Source organism: Pyrgilauda ruficollis, unplaced genomic scaffold, assembly GCF_017590135.1.
Source record: "Pyrgilauda ruficollis isolate IOZ18807 unplaced genomic scaffold, ASM1759013v1 scaffold21, whole genome shotgun sequence".
NCBI lineage: Eukaryota > Metazoa > Chordata > Aves > Passeriformes > Passeridae > Pyrgilauda > Pyrgilauda ruficollis.
The window spans coordinates 8,781,730-8,803,091 of NW_024520318.1; the positions used below are offsets into that span (position 1 = coordinate 8,781,730).

The window sequence follows — 21,362 nt, forward strand, 5'->3', positions numbered from 1 at the left end:
CAAATGCTCTTTTCCAGACACTGTTTGTTTTCCCTGCTGCAAGCAGGTACTACTATTTAAGTAGTGACTGCTATTTAAGATTCCTTTTAAATACAACTCTCCCCTGCTGTTCTCCAGTATTTGTTAGGGGGGATTTAGTTGTAATTGCATTTTGGCAATCTAAGCAAAAATAGTCTTACAAGGCAGGGCTGAAATATTAGCTGCAGGTTCCTTTTATTCTCAGCACATTTAGCTTTTTGCAGATGACATCACTTAGGGCTTTATCCTGTTGTTGTGCCCAGCTGTGCGTCATGTCCACCTCTGTTATTTTGTGTACTCGCCCACTTCTCGCCTCTGATGCCCCTTGTCTGAGCTGGTGCTGATGAGTGCAGGCTTGCTATTAAATCTGAAAATGCTGTGGTCCTGCTGTGCTCGCCTTCAAACACGCTTTGTGAGTGAGCTGTGGAAGAGCCCTTCCCAGGGAGGCTGCTCCTCTCCTCCCACTGCCCCCGTGGTTGAGATTTAGAGGAACTCAGCACATGTTCCGCTTGCTCAGCCTTGAAGAGAGTGAGCTGGCTGGGTGTGGACTTTGTCCTCTCTTTAAGGCTACTTTCCCTGAGGTCAGGAAAAAAGCAGTGGTTGATCAGTGCCAAGCCAGGGGACTTCTATAGCCTGGAGGGGGATGGAGCCAGACTGGTTTTTGAGCTGGGCTTTTGGTTTGTGGTCCACTGTGTCCTGCTAATGAGAAAGGTGAAAACACCAGTATGAGGTTTTTTTGGAAGGGAAGGAGCTTCTGTTGAGCTCTAGAAAAAGTTTTCAGATCCTCTTCATTCAGGAAGGAAGCCTCTAGCCATGGGAGCACCAAATGTGCAGTGAGTCAAAACCTTTCCTGTTTTCGTTATCCCAAAGGCTTTGAACACTCTTGAACTTTAAATCCCCACAAAGTGGCCTTTGAGGAAGCTGGAAGATCTTTGAGCCCTGGAGCTCAAAAAAGAGCATTCCCTTGAGTTCTTCTTTCCTAAGGGGATGCTGAACTGTGGTGGGCTCATGGGCCCTGGGTGAGTTTGGCTACAGCTGGTCTGATGGGCACTGATGGCTCTTCCCAGCCCACAGAGAGAAAGGAGTTCTCTCTGTGGAGGGGAGCAGTTGGAGGATGATGTTGCCTTAGTGCTTCTTGATGGGGTGTGGGCACAGGAGGCTGATACTGGGCTGACAAAGCTTTTCCTCTCACTGCACTCCCCCCATAACCTTGGAGGAACCTACAAGGTGTTCCCCCACCAGATCCTGCAAGGTACATCTGCTGCCCAAGATCTGTGACGTACAGCTCTTGCTTTTGTTCTTGTCTCTGGAATGATATACCACAGAGATCTCCTGAGAGCTCATAAAACCACTGCTTGGAGATGGTGGAGAGTGTGATCTCAGTTACGTGCTCCTAGCAGGCTGGAAGAGCTCATCTGTTTCCACTTGTGCTGTATGGACATGCTGAAGCCTGAGCTCACTGGAAGAAGCAGCATCCCTAGAGTGGTAAGAAGTAGGTGACAGTACCCAGCCCTGGAGACTGGCAGCAGGGCAATAGGAACCCAGTAATCAATGGGAAATGGCCAGGCAAAGACAGACCAGAATTCATTAATTATGCATCTTCTTGGGGACAGAAGATAGAGCCTGGGGGCTGCAGACATGCCTCGTGCTCTGGTTTGGGCAGCTTATGGCAGCTCCTGGCCCTCGCAGGGCTGGGGACACTGGGCCAGGAGGGTCTGTCCCTTCAGCCACTGAGAGGACATGGCTGTGGCAGGACAGGAGTACTGCACAGTACCATCACCTACCAGCAAGACTGTGGCCAGGAGTACAGTGCCCCGGGACCTGGTCACCTCACCTGGGTCATGGCCATGGGAGGTGACCCAGGCAGGGGGCAGGACCCAGCTAAGGTCCTCTGAGCACCCCTGCCTGACAGGGGTGGGCACCATCCCCATCTCCTTCAAGGTGCCAACTGGGAGCTCCATATTCACCTGTTGTTGGTGCTGTGGGCACCACACATCTTGTAGGGATAGGGCAGGAAAAGCCACCTTGCAGAAAGCAGCGGCAGGCTGGCACAGCCCTGAGTGGTTCCGGGCCACGACCAGGCTGCAGATGCCCAAGAAGTGATGTTTCAGCTGCTGTGTGTTTTCCTCCCACCCCATCCGTGCCCACAGTGCCCTCACCCCTGTCAGGCAGTGCCAGGGGCAGTTGTGGGCAGTAACCAACTGGTTTTCTCCCAGCAGCAGCAGAGGCAGCCAGTGCTGGGACTGTGAGGCTGATGCACGTCCTGGAGCCAGGCGCAGGTGACGTGAGCTGGATCCCAGAGGAGCAGATGCTGCTTGCCACCATTCCCAGGCTGACCTCTCTCATCTCCCCTGCCAGCAGGGACAAAGCCATGGGGCCCCAGAGGTCACTGAGGGGCACAGGGGGATGCAGCATTGCTAGGATGGGGGAAGGGGCTGTGCTTGACAGAGATGATCCATAGGGCAAGGAAGGCTGGTGGGGGAGGGAGTTGTGCTGATGCTCCCAGCAGGATGGATGCCATGGGGCACATATCCCTGAGGGTGTCTGGGGGGCTGGTGGCCCAGTCTTCCCATCACAAGCTGCTTGCTAGGGATCAAGGGACAGCACTTCAGCTGTCCCCAAGACCCACAGTCAGGGCATAAATTGAGGGAAGACTTAGCTACCACCAATCCTATCCATAGCTCTATTTTTGCCCCAGAACGGGCAACTGTAGCTGTGATTCCTGCCCCACTACCATGAGAGGGTTGACAGTATTCCCATTTGTCCTGGGCTGGAATTTGTAATTTGCAGTGGGGTGATGTGACTCTTGCTGCCAGCACTGCTGCATGGCCTGTTAGATGTCTGACTCTGTTCCCGTTTCTCCATGCCCCATCCCACAGGACTGTGCAGCCTTAGAGGTGTGTGGCCAGCCTGCACAGGGTGCACATCCAGCCTCTGAGGCGGGTGGGCATGGAGCAGAGATGCAATGGAGGCCTGCAAGATTTGGGGGTTTTATTTCCACATTCAGCACAGCATGAGCATGCCACGTTCCTCCTTCCCCCATCTCCACCACTTGGCTGGTGGGCACCTGTGAGCATCACTGTGGCAGGTACTGCTTGGGGTCCCCAGGGAAGGGCAGGGCAGGTGCCTGGTTGAAGTGAGCCACGAGGAAGATTCCAACAGTGCCACACACAAAGAGGGAGGCCATGATGAGGAAGCAGACGCGGTCGATCACCTGTCCCACCATCATCCACTCTTCGCTCTCCTGCCAGTGGCACAAGAAGGGTGAGGGCTGTGCCCACTGCCCCCCATGCAGATCCCTCTCCCCCCAGCCCTGACTCACGCTGCTGAAGTCGTTCTGCTCCCGTGTGGCATTGGCGATGTAGTTGCAGGCATCCACGCAGGCGCGGATCTCGGGACCTGCCTCCTCCAGGCTCTGGCAGAAGTCCTGGGTACTGCCACTCTCCAGACCACGTCCTATGAGTACCAGAGCCAGCACAGCAGGCACCAGCAAGCGCTCAGCCACCTGGCACAAAGCCCAGCTTCACAGGGAGGTGCCAACCCCCCAGGGTCACTCACCAATCTTGTCCAGCACAGTTTTCATCAGCCCATCTCTTTCCTTCTGCTTCTCAAAGAGCAGCTCGGTCCTGGCTTTCCAGAGCATGTACTCATCAGCTTTCACCATGAGCCCCAGGGAGCTGCGTCTGCGGATGGCTTGTGGAGGCCCTGGGGTCTCCTCTGGCACAGCCATGCCCAGGTAGTGGGGCAGGAGGTGCAGGAACACCTGGGCATAGTGTCACTTGTGGGGATCCATACAGCACAAGTCCCCCTCACACTGCCCAGAGCACCCAATGGGTGTGACTGGTTTCCCTGGCATTGCTTGGAGCATGGTGCTATTGGGATGTTGGCACCTGCTGCTCCCCAGGGTTAGGAGTGCCTTGGTGGCACAGTCTGGTCCACTGGGGACATTTGGGGCCTTCTCTTTGTGCCAGGACTTACAGTCAGAGTAAGGCATGCCTGCCACCTTACTCTGCAAGGGACATGGCCTTGATCCCCAAATACCCATCCCACTCCCCCTGTATAAAGGGTAGGGGGATGATGGCAGGTACCTGGCGCACTCTCTGGGACATGGAGTGAGTGTTGGGCGTTCTCAGGGAGACGTTGAGGACAATGACAGCATTCACCACAATCACCACTGTCACCACCATGAGGAAGGTCAGGTATCTGGGGGGGGCACAGAGCCTCAGTAGGGCTGCTGGGTCACAAGCTGTGGTCCTGCAAGGTCCTTCTCTGTGCCCTCCTGCTGGTGGAAGCTGGTGACAGGCAGTGAAACACGGGCAAGTGGTAGCCCTGTGTCAGCCCCATCTGGGCTGGGGGTTATTTCTGTAGCAAGGTCCTGTCCCTGGGCACTGTCTGCTCCACAGCACCTGAGACTCTGCTGGCACAGTGTGACAAGAGGGCTGGCACCCCTATCCCAATGTGTCACTTACTTCCCAATGAGAGGCACAGCCTGGGAGGTCTCAGGCACCTTCTGGGCAATGAGGAAGAGGAAGACAGTCTGGGCCAGGAGAACATTGATGGAGACGGTGCATTTCTGCCCACCCGCTGCCAAGGAGGGGAAAAGGCAGAGTTTGGCACTGGGTGGTGCTGTGGGCATTGCCCTCCTAAGGCAAAAAACCCCCACCCAAAAGCTGAATTAGACAAGTCCTCCCTTGAGGCATTAACTAGGGGATACCTAGAAATTTGCACACTCTCCCCAGTCCAAATACTACAGGAGTGGGTGAGAGATGATACTGATGGTCCCCAAGCACAGAGGGGACGAGGAGCCCTTCCTGGAGTGTTGCTGTCCCCTTGCACACCCCCATGCCCCCAGTGGGCACGGTCCCATTGTACCTTTGGCGGGTAGGAAGTAGACGAGCACAGCCATGGCAGAGATGAGGACACAGGGCACGATGATGTTGATGATGTAGAAGAGTGGCTTGCGCTGGATGATGAGGTAGAAGATGATCTGCTGGTACTGGATGTCATCTGGGGTGAAGTGCTCCGAGTTGATGATCTTCCGAGCGGGGCGGTGCTTGATGGCCCATTCGCCGTTCTCTGCATCGTGATGGTGCCGGGTGAGTCCCACTGTCCCTCAGGGGTGCTGGGCCTCCAGACCCCCAGTCCAGGGAGGAAGGGGAGGACTGATGATTGGCATGGGCCCCACAGGGCACCCGGGCTGTGCACAGTGCTAGAGCCACTTGTGAGGGAGATGAGCACTGTAGAACGTGCCAGGGTGCCTGGGCAAAATACCCCAAAAAGCAGCTGGATGGGGCAGCTGGGCACATATGGGGCACCTTTAACCCCTTGGGGGCTCCCAGGGCTACGGCTGTGGGGCTGGGATCCCCTCATCTCCCCATTTCCACAGTGCCACGGAGGGAAGCCAAGCATGACACTGGGTGACAGCGCACTGCTCTCTCGTGCTCTCCATGGGAGCGATAGATTTTTTTCCCAGTCAAGATCGCAACTCAGGCCGGTAATGAAAAAATAAATCTCGCTGCCCGAAAAGCATTTTGTTCCTTCAATATGCAATTAAAATGTGATGGAAAACGTCATTGTTTGGCCATGACAGCTACGTTCCCAGCATCAATCAAGCTTGCAGGAGCAGTGCTCTCCGGCAGCAGCTGCCAGGCTGCAAGAACCCCAAGCTGGGGGGTTAGAAAAACAAATCTCTCCCACACTCCTGCTTCCACTAATAACTTAAGTGCCCATGTAATGGTGGAAGCTGCTAATGGCAGCCCTACTTTTGGCAGCCAGCAGTGTAGCAGCAGACCTGCTGGATGTCCCCTGTGGTGGGACACCCTTGTGCACTGGCTGTGGCTGCAGTGTTACCTGTGAATGCCTCGGGGTCAATAAAGATCCACTCCACAGTCTGGCCATCCTCCACTGTCAGCAGCAGGTTGATTTCATTGGCACTGTACGTCTGGGACCTGGGGAGAGACAAGGTGGTGGCACAGGCTGGCATGCAGCAAGTTGGATGGGCAGGGGGTGCCAGTGTGGCACCTCCAGCTCTTCCTTGGGTGCTTGGCTTGTCTGTGGTGCCTCCTGCTAAGTGGCAGGGTATAGGCAGGTGGCACTTATCTCCCCAGGGGCAAAGGTGGGCATCCCACGCTAATCCCTGTGTCCCAGGAGGAGCTGCCATGGTGCCCACACTCACTGGAAAACCATGGTGCAGTTCTGCCAGTCGAAGGGGAAGTAGGTGACGTGGATGACGCAGACGCTGCGGTAGATGGCAGGGGGCAGCCAGTAGATGCTGCCATCAGGGGACACCAGCACGTTGGTGTAGAGGGTGATTTCGAATGTCCCGTCAATGCTGGGGGGAAAAGGATGGGCTCAGCCCCAAACTATGCCTGGGGGGGCAGCTGCCAGCCTTATGTGGGGATGTGTCCCCATTGCCCTGTCACCTACTTGTTCTCCAGGACGATGTCCGGCAGCCAGACCATGGTGGAGGGCACCCGCAGCAGCTGGATGTTGTCGTATTTCTCGGGGTCCCAGCTCAGGCGATAATCAGACCATTGCTGGGAGAAGGAGAGATGAGGAGGAGGGGTCATGCAGCCCCCCAAGATTAAAGAGATTGTGAGCTGCCTGTGCTATGCTGCCCACAAAATGGGCTCATTTGGGGTGCCCACAAAAGAGGGTGCAAGTTACAGTGCCAGCCCCTCATGGGGTGCCACCCTGATATGCAAACATGGCTGGGCATGATCCTGTCTAGAGGGGAGGGGTCTCACCATCTCGATCCAGACGTTGGTGGTGAGGGTCTCCTCCCGTTCATTCTGGCAGGGAAGGAATGAGGGAGATGGCTTTAGTGCCCTGCCTTCTGCCCCACAAGTGGGGGCAAATTCTGTCCCACTGGGGGTATCTGGGGGGGTCTCTCACCAGGGAGATGAGGTTGGTGAGTGTGAGCTTGAGGGAGACATCGATGATCTCACCCTGCCGGGCCGGGCGCAGTTGTTGATTGTAGTTGGACATGAGGTCCTGGAGCAGCTTTTCCTCCTGGTTCCTGCAGCTCACACCTGGGAGGGCACACGCCGTGTGTCACCCCGGGGGGAAGGCAGTGGGGTCACTGATGGCCCCCAGACCCGATATGTTGGGGCGGGAGGCACAGGGTGCGTGGGGAAGGGATGCCCAGGCGTGTGTCGCTGCGGGTGTGTGCGCGATGCTCCGCGATCCTGACAGCCCCGCCGGCGCCCAGGCAGGGGCTGTGTCCCCGGCCCGCCCTCACCCAGCTCACCGGGGACCTCTCCAGGGCAGGACACGGGGCAGGGGGCTGCCAGCACAGGCACAGCCCGGTGCCAGCCTGGCACTGGACTCCCAGGGGTGACAAACCCAGGTGCACAGGTGGGGGGTGGCCAGGTGCCCTCCAGGCGCTCCCTGGCCGGGCAGATCTTACCTGCCAGGGCGCAGAGGACGAGCAGGAGCCCGTGGCCGCGCATGGCAGTGCCGGGGGCGCAGGGGCTGCGGCTGCTCTCGGCCGCCGGCGCCGACGCGTTCTGGGCCCGGCGCCCGCTGGGACAGGACAGCTGTCCCCTGCCACCGTCAGCTGTTCCAACAGCCACGGGGGCCCGGGAGCGACGCGTGACCACCCACTTCTCCCGCTGGTGGGGCGATGTCACTTTGCCGGGAAGCTCCTCTGGCATTTTGTGCCGGAGAGGTTGGGACTGAGGCAAGGGGCAAAATGAGCTCTGTGCCTTGGGTTCCCCTTGTCTCCCATAGAGGAGTGCATCTCCTTGCAGGTTATGGGAAAGGGGTGCCCCCCTGCCAGCACATCCTCTCCTGCCACGGCAGTAGCTGCCCCCGGAATATAGGATGGGGAAGGGACAGGCAAGTCCCATCACATCAGGCTGGGGAGTGATGCCCCCCCAGGGGTTCAAATCCTTCCAGCCCCTGCGTAGGAGGGTCACAGGGAGAGGGGGATGGGGGTGCAGGGGTGTGGCGAGATTCCTGGCTCAGTGGAGAGGATGTGACAGCTGTCCTGGGCCACTGCCGGTGGGGGCACGTCAGAGGTGTCCCCTGAAACCAGAGCCCTGGCATGCCACTGCTGAGCTGGGGAAGGAGACACCTCTCCGGGCCCCCTGCCTTGCACTGTGGGATGGGGTGTGCTGGGGGGACACTGTGGGGGATCATGGGGGCAGGGGAGAAATGTGGGCACTGATGGCATCTCTGCCAGCTGCAGTGGGTCTGCCATGCTGGGGGCCAGCTCCTTCCCCAGCCCAACCTGCCCCAAGTGCCCAGCCCACAGGGGTAGCAGGGCCAGTACCACCACACCCCTTCTGGCCACAGCTGGGGTCCACCACACGCAGGACATCCAACAACACCCATTCCCTGGGTGGGCATCCCAGGACACACACAGTGTTCAGGCTGGGCATCATGCCCATTGGGGCACACTGAGGGCAGCCACCAGTTCAGCACCCCATGGCAAGAAGCTTTATTTTCCCAAACCAAGAGAGATGGGGGAGAGGCTGGCACATGGGATCCCCACAGCCCCCTAGATGAAGCGCTTGTTCTCCTCCCGGTAGTCGTAGGGGTCTCCGGCAAAGGGCAGTGGTGGTGGGTGGTTGTAGATGCCCATGAGGAAGATCCAGAGGGTGCCCACCACCAGCGTGGGGGTGATGAGGAAGAAGCACAGGCGGTCCAGGGTCCGGGCCACACGGTTCCAGTTGTCAATCTCCTGTGGAGACAGCCAGCAGCCAGGCAGTGTGGGGGCACAGTGGGCTCAGGGAGCTCCCCCTGCCCTCCCAGTGCCCATGTCCCCACCTCGTTGTAGCTGTTTTCATCCCTCATGTGCTTGACAATGTAGTTGGCATTGTCGATAACGGGTTTCATGTGCTCGGAGGGCTGCTCCTCTCCTGAGTCCATGCCCGGCGGCATCAAGCCTGGGGATGAGAGGGGGCGGTGAGATGGGCCCCGAAGGGCTGCCAGCCCTGGAGACCCCACCCCCGCCATCCCCCCCCTGTCCCTGCAGAGGGGCTGTGGCTCACGGGCAGGGGTGATGCGGCTGGTCAGCCCGTGCCGCTCCGACTGCTTCTCGAACATGAGCTCGCTGCGGGACTTGACGCTGAAGTATTCCTCTGCCTTGGCGATGTAGCCGGCCGAGCTGCAGCGCCGGATGCACGGGGCGCCCGCCGCGCTCTCGGTCGGCTGTGTCATGCCCAGCAGCCGGGGCAGGCTCTCCAGGAAGACCTGGGACACAAGAGGGAGTGTCATGTCCCTTGGCCACCTCCCCAATGTGTTGCTACCTTGTCCCCACTTTCTGCCCACAAACTCCATCTGGCGCAGATGCAATGCCAGGGCTCTGCTGTCCCATGCTCTCTGTGGGGTACAGTGTGACCCTTGTACCCAGCAGTGCAGCCACCCCAGCCCACACCCTGCTCACCTCTCTGACCCAGTCAGACATGATGTGGGTGCTGGGGGTGCGGAAGTGGAAGTTGAGGACCACGACGGAGATGATCACCACGGCTGTCACCAGAAGCATGATAAAAAGCAGATACCTGGCAGGGAGCATGGTCTTGGAGCTGGCATTGCCACAGGGACTGGGCACAGGCAGAGCTGCCCTCTGCACCAAGGGACTCCACAATGCCCCCACTGTGGTAGCCAGGACTCACTTGCCGATGAGGGGGATGGCGTGGGAAGTGGCAGGCAGGCGCTGGGAGATCAGCAGGAGGAAGACAGACTGGGCCAGGAGCACTGAGATTACCAGGGTCATCTTCTCACCACCTGAAGAACAGGTAAGCTCAAGGCAAACCTTGCCCCAGGTGCCTCTAGCAGAGTCCCCAGTGCCAGGGTTGCCCTTCCAGTGTCCCATGATACAGTGCCCCATAAGGGCTTTTCTGTTATGGGAGTACCCTGGGGGCCCACATGGGATATCTGTGCCCAAGTGCACCTCTGCCAGGATGCTTGGCTGGGGTGATGGTGTTCTACATGGGGATATTCCAGTTCTAGGATGCCCTCATGTTGGGCATTGGGGTGTTGCCTTGTGCAGGTGTGGGACACAGAGGTGCCCCGTGGCCATTACTGGCACACGTGCCACAGGGCTCACTCACTGTCAGCGGGCAGGTAGAAGACGAGGATGACCATGAAGGCGATGAGGATGCAGGGTATGACGATGTTGATGACATAGAAGAGCGGCTTTCGTTTGATGATGAGGTAGAACGTGATGTCCTGGTGCTCACTGGTGTCCGGGGGAATGTCAGGGTAGATGTTCTTGCGGGCTGGGCGGTGGATGATTTCCCATTCCCCATTCTCTGCCAGGGCACAGGGGACAGCACATGGCATGGGGGACACCTGCCATGACCGTCCTCATCATGTCCCCTAGCACCAGCCTCCCCCCTCAGGGTGTGGATAGCATTCCAAGGTGGAATGAGTGCTAGGATGCCAAAGCCCCAGGTAGTGAAGTTTCTCCATGGCAGTGTGCCCCCACTCCAGAATGCCCTCCCCACCCCTGACCTTTACAGGGTGTCCCACTGCCACAGGACATGACAGAGAGCACCAGCATTACCTGTGAAGCCTTCGGGATCAATGATGATCCACTCCACTGGGTAAGACCTCCCTGTGTCTGGGTCACTGTCTGTCTTCAAGTGTATGTTGATCTCCAGGGCACTGTATGCCAGCGACCTGGATCACAGCCAGGGGGTCAGACAGTGAGGGGCTGCTGGGTACCCACCACCCAACCCACCCTGACCTCCAGCATGAGGAGGCCACCAAGTCAGCTGCAGACCCCCACCTTGCTGCACCTCGACAGCAAGGGGAGGCGCTGGCAGCAGCAAGCACCCAGGCATGCCATGGCCACATTGCTGCCCTGACCCAGCCACCCAGCACCTGAATCTCAGGGAGCAGTTCTGCCAGTCGAACGGGAAGAAGTCCACGTTGATGAGGCAGGTGCTGCGGAAGATGGCGGGTGGCAGCCAGTAGACGTAGCCCGTGTCGTAGATGAGGACGTTGCAGTAGTAGGCAACCTCGAAGAGCCCATCATTGCTGTGCCAGCAGGGAGACAAGGTTATGGCACGTCTGGGAAGGGGCCAGGGGAGCCCTGGACATGCACTGGGAACAGTTCAGACGGACTGGGAGGGGAAATTAAGGCACAGCTCACTTGTTCTCCAGGACTATCTCCGGCAGCCACAGCATGTCTGGCGGCAGGCGGAGCACCTCAACACCCCCAAACTCAGACTTGTTCCACTGCAGGCGGTAATCGGTCCAGCCCTGGAGGGGAGGATCCTCAGGTCACTGCCTCACCATGCTGGGCCACCCCATGGTGGCACGACGGATGCTGTGACACCTGTCCCTACTCACGTGCTCGAGCCATACGTTGGTGGTGAGCGTCTCGTCCACCTCTTTCTGCAAACAGCAACATGGGGCAGTGAGGTGCCAGGGTGTGCCCCCAGCCCAGGACCCCCAACCCTCACCAACCAGGGTTGGAACAGCAGCCTCAGGGATCCCTCCCATGCAACCAGCCCTAGGGGTGAGGCATGGCTGGGGGACACCCCACAGTGGGCCCTGCCCATGGGACTCACCAGTGAGATGAGGTTGGAGAGGGTGAGGGCCAGGTAGACGTCCACAACCTCATCAGTGGAGACCACAGGGCGCAACTCTTTGTCATAGCCCTTCTCCTCGAACAGGTGGTGGATGAGCCGCTCCTCCTGGTTCCCACAGAGCCCACCTGGGGGTGTGGGATCAGGCAAACCAGGGGGTTCAAGGGTTACTGGGCCCAGTGCCACCCCCAGGATGCTCGGCAAGGGCAGGGTGGTATAAGAATAGAGGGGAGAGGAACAGGCCAGGACACTGCATGTCTGTGCTGCACGGGAGAGCAGACATGGACGTGCAGGAATGACAGACATGTGGGAGCACATGGTCACACATGGTCACGGGACAAGGACGTGGGCACAGACGCAGAGGGACACACAGATACAAACCCAGCACAGAGAGGGACACAGACATGAGACATTTGGATACAGATGTGGTGGAACTGTGCACGTAGGTGGCTGTACACACAGAACACACATGGACTCATGGACACGGACCCAGTGTGTGCAGGGACACGTGGTCATGGATTCAGCACAGACAGACACAGGGACACATGGATACAATGACACTGTGCACTGACAGCACATAGTCCAGGTAGGGACATGGCTCTAGGTGGCACAGCCAGGAAAAAAGCACAAAGGACACGCAGTGAGCTGACTCTGCCAGGTAATATCCAAAATGCAGCCCTGGGGACCCTGGTGCCCAATTTGGACCCTGCCACCATCATCCCCCACCAACCCTGTCGAGGGGACTCATAACCCCGTGGGCACCCCATGCAGCAGAGCAGCAGGGCACCCCATGACCCAGACCCTGCTCACCCGACAGCATCAGTGCCCCGAGCAGGGCCAGCTGCTGCAGCAGGCTCCCCATGCCGTGCCCGCGGTGCCCTCACGCCGTGCCAGGCCCTGGCTGCTTCCCTGCCTGGCCTGGCTGAGCGGATGTCCGGCTGCCGGAGGGAGTGGGAGATGGATGGTGCCAGGTGCTGAGGGGGAAGGGTACCAGCACCAGAGAGCTGCTCCAGCCCCTCTCTTCCGGCACCCCCACGTGCAGGGAAGGGGAGATGGGCAGGCACAGCTGGCCTTGCTGGCCCCACGGGTGTCAGCCCATCACCCTGAGCCTGGGCACTGCAGCACAGGCACTGCTGGGCACGGGAGCAGCCGCCCCTGCCCTGCTGCTCAGCAGTCCCAGTGATGCTGCTCGGAGTGGCAGGGTCCCCACAGCAGGGTCCCCAGGGTACCCACTGATGCCCAAGCACAGGACTGGCACCCACCACTGACCACTGACCCTGGGCACACTCGGCCCCTGCATTGGGAGGTTTCATGTGGGTCCCAGAGGGCTGTCACCAGGGTGAGCACCAGTGTTGTGCTGAGGGTGCTGCATGGAGAGGAGGGTGTCTGACCCCTGGGGAAGGGGCTGGGGAGTCTGTGCCAGGGTGGGCACAGCAGGAGCCAAGGCTGAAGGCATCACTTCAGAGTACAAGGAGGATAGGAAGGGGGATGCGATGGGACATCATAGCTCCCCTGGAAAGTCCATCCCCCGTCACCCACTTCACCAGCACTCTGTAGCACAGCACTCGCTTCACATTCACCAGCTACTGGAAAATAGAGCCCTTCTTTATTGAAAAATAAACCTTCTCTGTACAAATAAATAACAGCTCAGGTGCCTCTGGGGAAGATGGGGTGAGGGTGGGCTTGCCAAGGTGGGGGTTCCAGGGGAGAGGAGGACCATGATTCCTGGCTGAGATGCTTCAGGTACTCACCAGGACCCATTGCACGGGGGAAGTAAGGAAGTGCTGGTGGGAAGAGAGACTGAGGTACAACTGGGGACAAAGGGGTGGAAGAGCCTAAGACTGGGAGTGGAGTGTATTCGAAGGACATAAGGGACACCTGCCCAGTGCCCTCTCCCCATGCTGGCACACTGCCCCATTAGGTTTTCAGCGCTTCGAGTGCCAGAGCGACGAGGCCAGGCATGCTACGGGCCAGTGTGTCACTCTCCAGCCCCACAAGGCCAGTGAAGGCCGTGGGGCGGCCCCCTACAGTGGCCCGAACCTGCGCCCGGTACAGTCCCTTGGTGTTTTTGGAGCCCAAGTCCACCAGGATCTGTGGGGAGACAACAGCACCATGAGTCCCAGGGGAGCCATGGGCAGAGTGGGACAGTGGCAGGCTGGGGGATGGCACTGCCTGGCTGCCAGGGTGTGTGGCCCGGGGCGGCTGGATGGGGCACTCACCTCTTGGAAGGTCATGGCCAGGTGTGCCTCGGGCACCCGCAGCACCCAGGCGTACAGGTCCCGCACCGCGCCCACCCGCACTGCCGACTCGTTGAGGCCAGGGCAGGCTGCAACCCCTGGGACAGGCAGGAGAGACATGGAAGGGACATCAGGGATGGACCCTGGGGGCACCATGCTGCTGCCCAGCACAGGGAGGAGCGCCCTTGCTCTGGGGACAGCAGGGGAGCATGGGCAGAGTGGGGGAATATAGCAAAACTGTCCCACTGAAATGGGACAGCCCTGAGACAGGGGTGCAAGGCTGAGCTTGTCACCATTCCCATGGTGATACCTAGCACCCCGTGGTATCTGTGGGAGCTTACCTCTGCCCACACCTGCCTCCTCCTCCTCTTCCTCCTCTATCCTGGGCAGCTCCGTGGGTGCCAGTTCCCGTTTCTCCCTCCCTGCCACGGAGAGAGGTGTAAAACACCGGCGGGCACTGCCCGGACACAGATCTGGCCGGTGGATGGACACCCTGCTGCCCCAGTGCCCCCAGTCCCTCCAGGCTCACGGGGTTCATGGCTTGGCACGGGGGTCCCTGCCAGCTCTCCAGATGCCTGTTGTGGCTCCATGGCTTCCAGCGTGGTGCCAAGGTCCAGCTCTGCCCGCAGCTGGCTGAGGAAAGCTTGTCCCTGTGCCAGCATCTCCTCCGCCACATCCTCACCCTGACAAAGGGAAGGGTGGGACAGGATGGGTGATGAGGCACCCACAGGGCACGGTGGCAGAGTGAGGGCATGGGTGTGCTGCTGTCAGACAGGGCATTGGTGACATGCAAGTGCTTTGTGGCTGTGTTGGGTCAGATGCTAAGCTGCAGGGTCAGACCCATGGCTGGCTCTGCACTGGCTGGACTCGGAGCACTGGTTTATTTGAGGAGGGTGAGATGCCCCTTCTGTGGTGGCAAAGTGAGAGATGCCACTTCTGCAGCTGCACAGAGGACAATGGACCCAAGGGGTGTCAGGAGAGGACACGGGGGAACTGAAGGGGTTTGGTCCCTGGTGGCCCAGTCACAAGAGGACAGGTGTTCCCCCAGCCTGTCCCTCCCCACATACCTGCAGGAAGAGCTGCATCTCCCCAGAAAGCTGCTCCCTGTCCCGTGTTGTCATCAGGTGACTGCCCCCTGCCACAGTCCTCAGAGCCTCCACCCAGTCCTGCAGCTGGGGTCCCACTAACCCAAAAAGATCTGCAAAGGGGGGCAGCCGCCTGTCCCCCCACCTGGAAGCACAATGGGGCGAGCTCAGACTGGGTGGGCAGTGCCACCCTCTGCACCCCACCTGGGCACCCTGGGGGAGTGCCCTGCTAGCAGCAGGAACAGGATCCCAATGCTTCAGGCTGTCCCCAAAATGGCATGTCAGTGCCCACCAGTATCTCAACCACCTCCCCAGCCTCTTTAGCCCCTCATCCCGTGGCCCACCTGAGGGAGCCATGGGCCTCACCTGCTGAGGGGTCTCTGGGGTCCCACTGCTGTGCGGCTGGATTGGCCCCCTGCCACAGCCAGGCCTGTGGGGAGAAGAAAAGGACAGAACAAGGGATAGAGGAGCCCTGTTGGGAAGCCAGGGCAGGCTGCTGGTGCTCCAACCACCAGCATAGGGGAGACTGAGAGGACCCCAAGTGGGCATGGGGTGGTCCAGCCTGAGAGAGTACCTGGGGCATCCCTGCGGACACGGGGAGGGAAGAAGTGCCCGTAGATCTTTCCCAGGAGCTGAGGCAGAGTGCGGGTGAGGAAGGAGAAATCAAACTGGTTTCGGATGAAGTCCCCAGCCTGGTGCAAGAGATCCACCAAGGTCTGGGCGTAGGAGTGCAGCTCTGTGGGCATAGAGGGAGAGACGTGACCCTGGCCCCACCCCAGAAATGGGGTCCCTCCCTATACCCTAGCCCTGGCATGACCCCCAGCTCACCACATCTTCTCGTCCTGGCGTGGCAGGTCTCCTCAGCCACACGGGCACAGGTGGCCCGACCCTGAGGTGCCCGACAGGACCCGGCGTAGAAGGCGCAGAGACGGGAGCGCTCCGGGGACTGCTGCTCGGGGGGCAGCTGCGCCACGGCCAGCAGGTCGAAGCAGCTCGGTTCTAGGCTGCCAGGGGCAGCTGTGAGAGAACCGGTGCTGCCATGAGTGCTGAAAACCCCGTGGGCATCTCCGTGCCGCCTGCGGTGCAGCCAGGAGCACTCACAGTCCATCTGGAGACTCAGCCAGTCCGTGAAGGCAGTGACACGGGTGTAGACTCCCGGTTTGCCCCGCTCGCCGCAGCCATCACCCCACGAGGTGATACCGTAGAGGACAAAGCGGTGCGAAGTGGGGTCCTCACATGCCAGCGGCCCCCCTGAGTCGCCCTGCAGGGGAAATGCCGGTGCATTGGGCTGGGACCCCAGCTATACTGATGGGCTGTGTCGTGCCCGGCACTGTGTGAGGGATTTTTGGAGTGGGACGCTGTCAGTCCCTCAGGCACGGTTTTACCTGGCAGGAGTCGATGCCTCCAGACAAATACCCAGCACAGAACATGGCACTGGTGAGAAGGTCCTTGCCCAGGGCACCCCGGCACGTCTCCTGGCTGAGCAGGGGCACCTGTGCCTCCATCACCACGTCGGCTGCTGGTCCCTCTGCCAGGCAAGGCACCCGTTACGGGGTCCCCTGTGCCCGGACATCTCCCTTTCTTTCACATCCCCCTGCCCTGCCTCGGTGCGCTGGGGCTGGGCACCAGAGAGGGCACAGAGGAGAACACCTCACGGAGTCTCTCACCTTCGTAGAGGGAGCCCCAGCCCGCGATGTAGCAGGGGGTGCCGGGGCTGGGCTCGGCGGAGCCGCTGGGAAGGCACACGGGGCTGACGGTGGGTGATGGGGCCAGCGGCACTGCCAGCTCCAGCAGCGCCAGGTCGCCGTGGAACGTCTTGGGGTTAAACTGGAAGGAGATGTGGGGATGTCGGTGTGCGCTTCTGGGGCATGCACAGGGAGGTGGGAGTGGTGCCCACCTCCACCGACCTTAGGGTGAGGCAGGATGCGCCGGACGGGCACTGCCCGCTTGCCCGCTCCCGGCTTGCCCAGCTCGTGGTCGCCCACCACCACTGTCCACGCCAGCTCGTTGCGGTTCCTGGCGGGGTGGGGGGCAGCCAGTTACAGAGGTGATGGTACTTCCCCGTGCCCGCCTCTGCAGGCATCATCCCCGCACTGCCGTGCCCGCACCGTACCCGCCAAAGCAGTGTGCCGCCGTGAGGACCCAGGAGCGCCCCACCAGCACCCCTCCGCACATCAGCTCCCCGTGCAGCCGCACCGACACCAGCCAGGGCCAGGCGCCCCGCGGGGCCACGCTGCCGCCCATGATCCGTCCTCGGGGGGTTGTGCCGTTGGCTTGTGGGACCCCGCGGCGCCCACAGCTCCCTGGGGGACAAAGTCGGGATGAGGGGGGCGTCCTTCTGGCCGGCTGCCGGACACCCCGTCTCCCAGGTGGGCTCGGGCGGCCGGGATGGCCGTGGCAGGTGGAGGGGGTGGCGGGACGTGAGGCGCGTCGGGCGCGCTGTCAAGCCTCATCGTGCTCACGGAGGCGAGCGGGCGGAGGGCCGGGGGCACCCCGCAGCCCGGCAGCTGCCGACGCTAACCTCTGCCCCCCGGCCCAGCAGGCAGCCGGGGGCCGGGGGCGCCCGCCGGAGTGGTGGGGGGTGGCGTGGGCACGGCGGGGCCGCCCCGGCTCACCTGGCATTGCCGCCTCCGCTGCTGCGTCAGGACTCGGGGCTGCGGCCACTGTCTCTGCAGGGACAGGCTGTCACGGCATGCGGGACACTCCCCACCGATGTCCACCTGCTGTCCCTGCTGTCCTGAAGTCGCTCCAGTTCCTTTCAGTGTCCCCAGACCCCCCTCAGCCCGAACAAACATCCCTGTACCACCCCAGGGAGTGCTCATCACCCCCAGTGACTCAGTATGCCCAGTCTCCCCTTGCCCACTTCTCCCACCACAGATTGTTCATTGCCCCTCAGTGTCCCAGCCTAGCCCAGTTTGCCCATCGCTCCGAATACCTCCATCCCCCAAATCTCCAATTCCCTTCCCAGATCCATCTCCCAGCCTTCCATCCCATCAGAGATCCCTTATCACTCTATCATACCCACACCTCCACCACCTCCCCACTCCATCCCAGCACCCTCTGTCACCCCGACACCCCATATCCCTTCCAAGCATCCCCTGGGGAAACTCCATTTGTTATTGTAGGGTCTCCCATCTCTGGGAGGAGCCAGGGGGGTGCGGGTGTCCACTCACGGCACTCCTGGAGGCGGTGGCGGCAGAGCTGGGCGCTGAGCGGGGTGCAGGTGTGCAGGGCCCCCTCGGGGGGGCACAGGCGCTGGTAGGGGGCACAGGCCTGGCTCAGCGCCCAGTTGCGCTGGGGCAGCTCGGGCAGTGCCTGGGCATCCAGCAGGGCCTGGCAGCTGGGGGGCATGGCAGGGGGCACAGCTGGTGCTGCAAGGACAGCAGGGCTGTGGGCATCGCCGTGTCCTCCCTGTGCTCCTCTGCTTTGGGATGGGTGGGAAGGGAGCATGATAGGCTGTGGAGTCAGCATGGTTTGGTAGGGTCTTCTGGGTACTGGGGTAGGTTTTTGGGGTGAATATCTGAAAAGTTCACAAGGGATCAGGCAATGATTTGGATAGGGCTCCAGGTGATTGGCAAAGATCTAGATACAAGGGGAACTGCTTGGGCAGGGTCGTTAGCAGTTAGGGATATATTTCAGGACTCTGGGTGCTGTTTTGGCAAAAGCCTGTAGGCTAAGCCTGTAGGGGATGAGTATGGTTTGGGTAAGATCTTGAGGTATCATTTTGATAGGATTTCTAGGGGATGATGTAGGCATCCAAATGTTTGGGTAGAGTCTCCAGGCATGGGTGCAGGTTTTGGTAGGATCTTCTGGGCATGGGATGGTGTTTGGATAGGACCCCTGGGCTACATTTGGCTGGGGATCCTGGGTTCTACTTGGGTAGGGTCTCCTGGGGACAGGGCAGGGCAGTGGGGGTAATGGGGTCATGACTCACGTGGGCAGCGGCCGGTGATGTTGGCGCAGGGTGGGAAGAGGCAGGGGGCACAGAGCCCGCAGGCACCCCGCTGCCGCTGCTGCTCCGACAGCGCCCGCTCCAGCGCCAGCAGTGCGCTCCTCAGAGCCGCCTCCAGCACCAGCGTCCCCCGGCTGGACAGCGCTGATGGGTACACACAGGGTGCTCAGACCCCCAGAGCCCCCATTGCTGCCCCCCACCACAGCCACGGGGTGTCCCCAGCCCGCCTGGTGCCTGCGCTCCTATATTGCCATGGCAGGTGTCGGGCTGGGCATGGCCTGTCGCCCTTTGACATTGCCTAGAGTGACAGCCACCAGTGTCACCTCCCTGCTGGAGCTGGCACATGCACACCTGGGTGTTTGCCCAGGCCTCTGTGTTCCTGTTTTACATGGAGGCAGGGTGTGAACCCAGGCAGGTGTGCCCACATGTGTGCCTCTGTGCACACTTTTGAGGGCACACTTTTGTGCACCAGGGTCCGTGTGCCCATGTCTGCATGTTCCTGCATGTGCCCATGTGTGTGCAGTCCTGTGCCAGCCCAACGTGTGCATCCCCCCGTGTGCCCCTATCTGTGACCACCTGTACCCATGCAGAGCCACCTTCCTGCCGGCCATGCCCTGGCAGATTGTCCCCTGGAAGTGGCACAGTGCTGGTGCCACAGGGCATAAACCACAGCACTCCCTGCACCCGCTGTGTCCCCCAGTGCCACTGGCAGCACTTAACACACTCCAGGCAGCACAGGCATGCCATAGGTTTTAGGTGGTTTTGACAAGGACCTTGCCATCCTGCTTGTGCTGCCACCCTACATGAGAGTGAACCCAAGGGTCTCATCTCCTACAGCCACCCCATCTGCAGCCAAACTCTCCCGCAAAGACGCCCCCATCCCTGTGCCCCACTGACCTTGCAGGATGCTGGCCGGCATGGGGTACAGCCTCTGGCCCAGGGGAGCCCCCCCCACCAGCTGCAGCAGAGGCAGCAAAAGCACAGGGGGGACCAGCCGGACCCCGAGAAGACCGTCCCGTGTCCTCTTCCCTCTTTGCTCCATCCCCGGGCGGGCAAAGGGGGGCAGGCGGGGGGAACCCCCGAAATGCCCGAGGCAGGCAAAGAGGGATGGATATATACGGTGCCCCCCGGGCGGTGGGAGGAGAGAGGGGCCGGGGGAGCACAAACAGGCGAGTTCATTAATGTCGCGCCAAGATGCCAGCTCGGGGCGGGGGGCGCGGGGGGGGCGCAGCCGGGGCCTCAATGCCGCCTTTGTTCGACGAGGCCTCCGGGCGGGCAGCATCAGACGGGCGCTGCGCTCCGGCGCTGCCCGCGGCCCTTGATCATTTTCACGCCAAGCCCTGGCCGCGCCACCCTCCCTCCTGCGGGCCCCGGGCGGGTGGGAACGCACCGGCGGCTGCGGGCGCGGGGGGCCCGGGCTGGGCGTGGGAGCCCCGCCGGAGGTTTCAAAGGCGGGCAGCGGGCCGGGAGCGGCCGAGCGGACAAGGCGGGGGAAGGGAAGGCGGGGGTGTCCGGGGCGGGGGGTCCCCGCTCTCTGTGCCAGCCCAGCCCTGGCTGAACAGATCGCGCCGCGTAAGGGCACTGCATCCCCGTGCTGAGCAGCGTCTGCCCCCCGGGATACCCCCCCGATGCCCCCGCCGCAGTATTCCCTGTCCTGCCTGGGGTGCAGGAAGGAGGACGTGACCCGGCAAGGGGCAGGTGAGACCGTGTCACCTGCTGTCCTTCTTGCTTGTTCTCTTCTTCAGCGGCGTGCCTGCGATGGGGGCAGCTTTGGCTCCAGGGATAGGAGGTCTACACTCAGCCGCCCATGTGGACAGTCTGCTAAGTGCCTGCAGCTCCGCTGGTCACTGACACCACATTTTGGGATGCCATTGCCTTGCCCTAGTTGCCCCCCCTCCTGTGCCCACGAGCCCAGCCTCAGCTCCTTTGGTGAAAGAGTGCAGCTGCGTCTCCATCACTTCTTCGGGGTGCAGCAGATGCCCGTGCCCCCACCTATGTCCTTGTAAAAGGAACTGGGGTTTCTGGGTCCCAAGTCCATTTGTGGGGTGTCCATCTTTGCTAGGGGGAAGAGATGGGTGCCCGTGTCCAGACCTCTGTCTTTGCTAGGGGTAGGGGGTGTCCGTGCCCTCATGTCCGCTGAGGAACAGGGGTCTCCGTGCTCAAATCTCTGTACTCCCTAGGGAGTACCCACGCCCCGCTCTCCGCCCTCAGTGAGTGCAGCAGGTGCCCGTGTCCCCATCCCCATTTCGAGTCCGGGGGGTGCTAGTCCCCATTAGGGGCAGGAGCGGCTCCGTGCCCGCGCTCCCCCGCTCCTCCCGGCCGCGATGGTGCCAGCGGGGCGCGGACAATGCCGCTTCAGTGGCACATCAAAGGCACGGGCTGCCCGCGGCTGGCACGGCGACAGGCTCGCCGCAGATGAAAGCCCCGGCCGCGCGGGCTCCCACCTCGGCCGCGGGGGCACGCTGTGCCTCCGCCCCACGGGGGACGGCGGGGCCGTGGGGGGACACAGCGCCACGGCACACAGGGG

At 61.1% G+C, this 21,362-nt stretch overlaps 3 protein-coding genes across 4 annotated transcripts; all 3 read right to left on the reverse strand.

Moving 5' to 3' along the window:
• Nucleotides 1–2,995: 2,995 nt before the first annotated feature.
• Nucleotides 2,996–7,835, reverse strand: CHRNG (cholinergic receptor nicotinic gamma subunit). The gene is made up of 12 exons (XM_041467759.1): nt 7,427–7,835; nt 6,913–7,049; nt 6,765–6,809; nt 6,445–6,554; nt 6,194–6,349; nt 5,869–5,966; nt 4,891–5,094; nt 4,488–4,602; nt 4,107–4,221; nt 3,577–3,781; nt 3,341–3,474; nt 2,996–3,262 (listed from the first exon to the last, which is right to left on the reverse strand). The coding sequence occupies exons 1-12, from the start codon at nt 7,671–7,673 to the stop codon at nt 3,095–3,097; spliced, it is 1,734 nt and encodes a 577-aa protein (XP_041323693.1). The 5' UTR covers nt 7,674–7,835; the 3' UTR covers nt 2,996–3,094.
• A 553-nt stretch (nt 7,836–8,388) lies between these two features.
• On the reverse strand, nt 8,389–12,498 carry CHRND (cholinergic receptor nicotinic delta subunit). 2 transcript variants are annotated; one of them, XM_041467761.1, is made up of 12 exons: nt 12,372–12,498; nt 11,544–11,689; nt 11,323–11,367; nt 11,123–11,232; nt 10,852–11,007; nt 10,532–10,647; nt 10,077–10,277; nt 9,639–9,750; nt 9,410–9,524; nt 9,015–9,216; nt 8,791–8,909; nt 8,389–8,704 (listed from the first exon to the last, which is right to left on the reverse strand). In XM_041467761.1, exons 1-12 carry the CDS (start codon nt 12,421–12,423, stop codon nt 8,522–8,524), a joined length of 1,557 nt encoding a protein of 518 aa, XP_041323695.1. In that variant the 5' UTR covers nt 12,424–12,498; the 3' UTR covers nt 8,389–8,521. The 2 variants fall into 2 exon arrangements, with proteins under 2 accessions (XP_041323695.1, XP_041323694.1); XM_041467760.1 differs by having other exon boundaries at nt 11,544–11,695; nt 12,372–12,480.
• Nucleotides 12,499–13,478: 980 nt separating this feature from the next.
• On the reverse strand, nt 13,479–19,877 carry PRSS56 (serine protease 56). The gene is made up of 16 exons (XM_041467911.1): nt 19,733–19,877; nt 18,057–18,254; nt 17,499–17,552; nt 16,997–17,186; nt 16,791–16,899; nt 16,551–16,710; nt 16,269–16,411; nt 15,985–16,144; nt 15,712–15,900; nt 15,458–15,619; nt 15,250–15,313; nt 14,866–15,028; nt 14,328–14,481; nt 14,140–14,220; nt 13,781–13,887; nt 13,479–13,652 (listed from the first exon to the last, which is right to left on the reverse strand). Exons 1-16 carry the CDS (start codon nt 19,875–19,877, stop codon nt 13,479–13,481), a joined length of 2,253 nt encoding a protein of 750 aa, XP_041323845.1.
• Nucleotides 19,878–21,362: the final 1,485 nt, after the last annotated feature.

What these genes read in the sequence shown, in the direction of transcription:
- CHRND (XM_041467760.1), bottom strand. Translation starts at nt 12,423, where the DNA reads ATGGGGAGCCTGCTGCAGCAGCTGGCCCTGCTCGGGGCACTGATGCTG. An exon ending in CCAACGTATGGCTCGAGCAC is followed by an intron (nt 11,233 to 11,322) that starts GTGAGTAGGGAC and finishes CCTCCCCTCCAG; the next exon opens with GGCTGGACCGATTACCGCCT. An exon ending in AACTGCTCCCTGAGATTCAG is followed by an intron (nt 10,648 to 10,851) that starts GTGCTGGGTGGC and finishes GCTGTGATCCAG; the next exon opens with GTCGCTGGCATACAGTGCCC.
- PRSS56 (XM_041467911.1), bottom strand. Translation starts at nt 19,877, where the DNA reads ATGGAGCAAAGAGGGAAGAGGACACGGGACGGTCTTCTCGGGGTCCGG. An exon ending in CTGGGGCTCCCTCTACGAAG is followed by an intron (nt 16,412 to 16,550) that starts GTGAGAGACTCC and finishes CTTGCCTGGCAG; the next exon opens with AGGGACCAGCAGCCGACGTG. An exon ending in GGAGGCAGGTGTGGGCAGAG is followed by an intron (nt 13,888 to 14,139) that starts GTAAGCTCCCAC and finishes CAGGGGTTGCAG; the next exon opens with CCTGCCCTGGCCTCAACGAG.
- CHRNG (XM_041467759.1), bottom strand. Translation starts at nt 7,673, where the DNA reads ATGCCAGAGGAGCTTCCCGGCAAAGTGACATCGCCCCACCAGCGGGAG. An exon ending in CCAACGTCTGGATCGAGATG is followed by an intron (nt 6,555 to 6,764) that starts GTGAGACCCCTC and finishes TCCTTCTCCCAG; the next exon opens with CAATGGTCTGATTATCGCCT. An exon ending in AACTGTGCTGGACAAGATTG is followed by an intron (nt 3,475 to 3,576) that starts GTGAGTGACCCT and finishes TGGTACTCATAG; the next exon opens with GACGTGGTCTGGAGAGTGGC.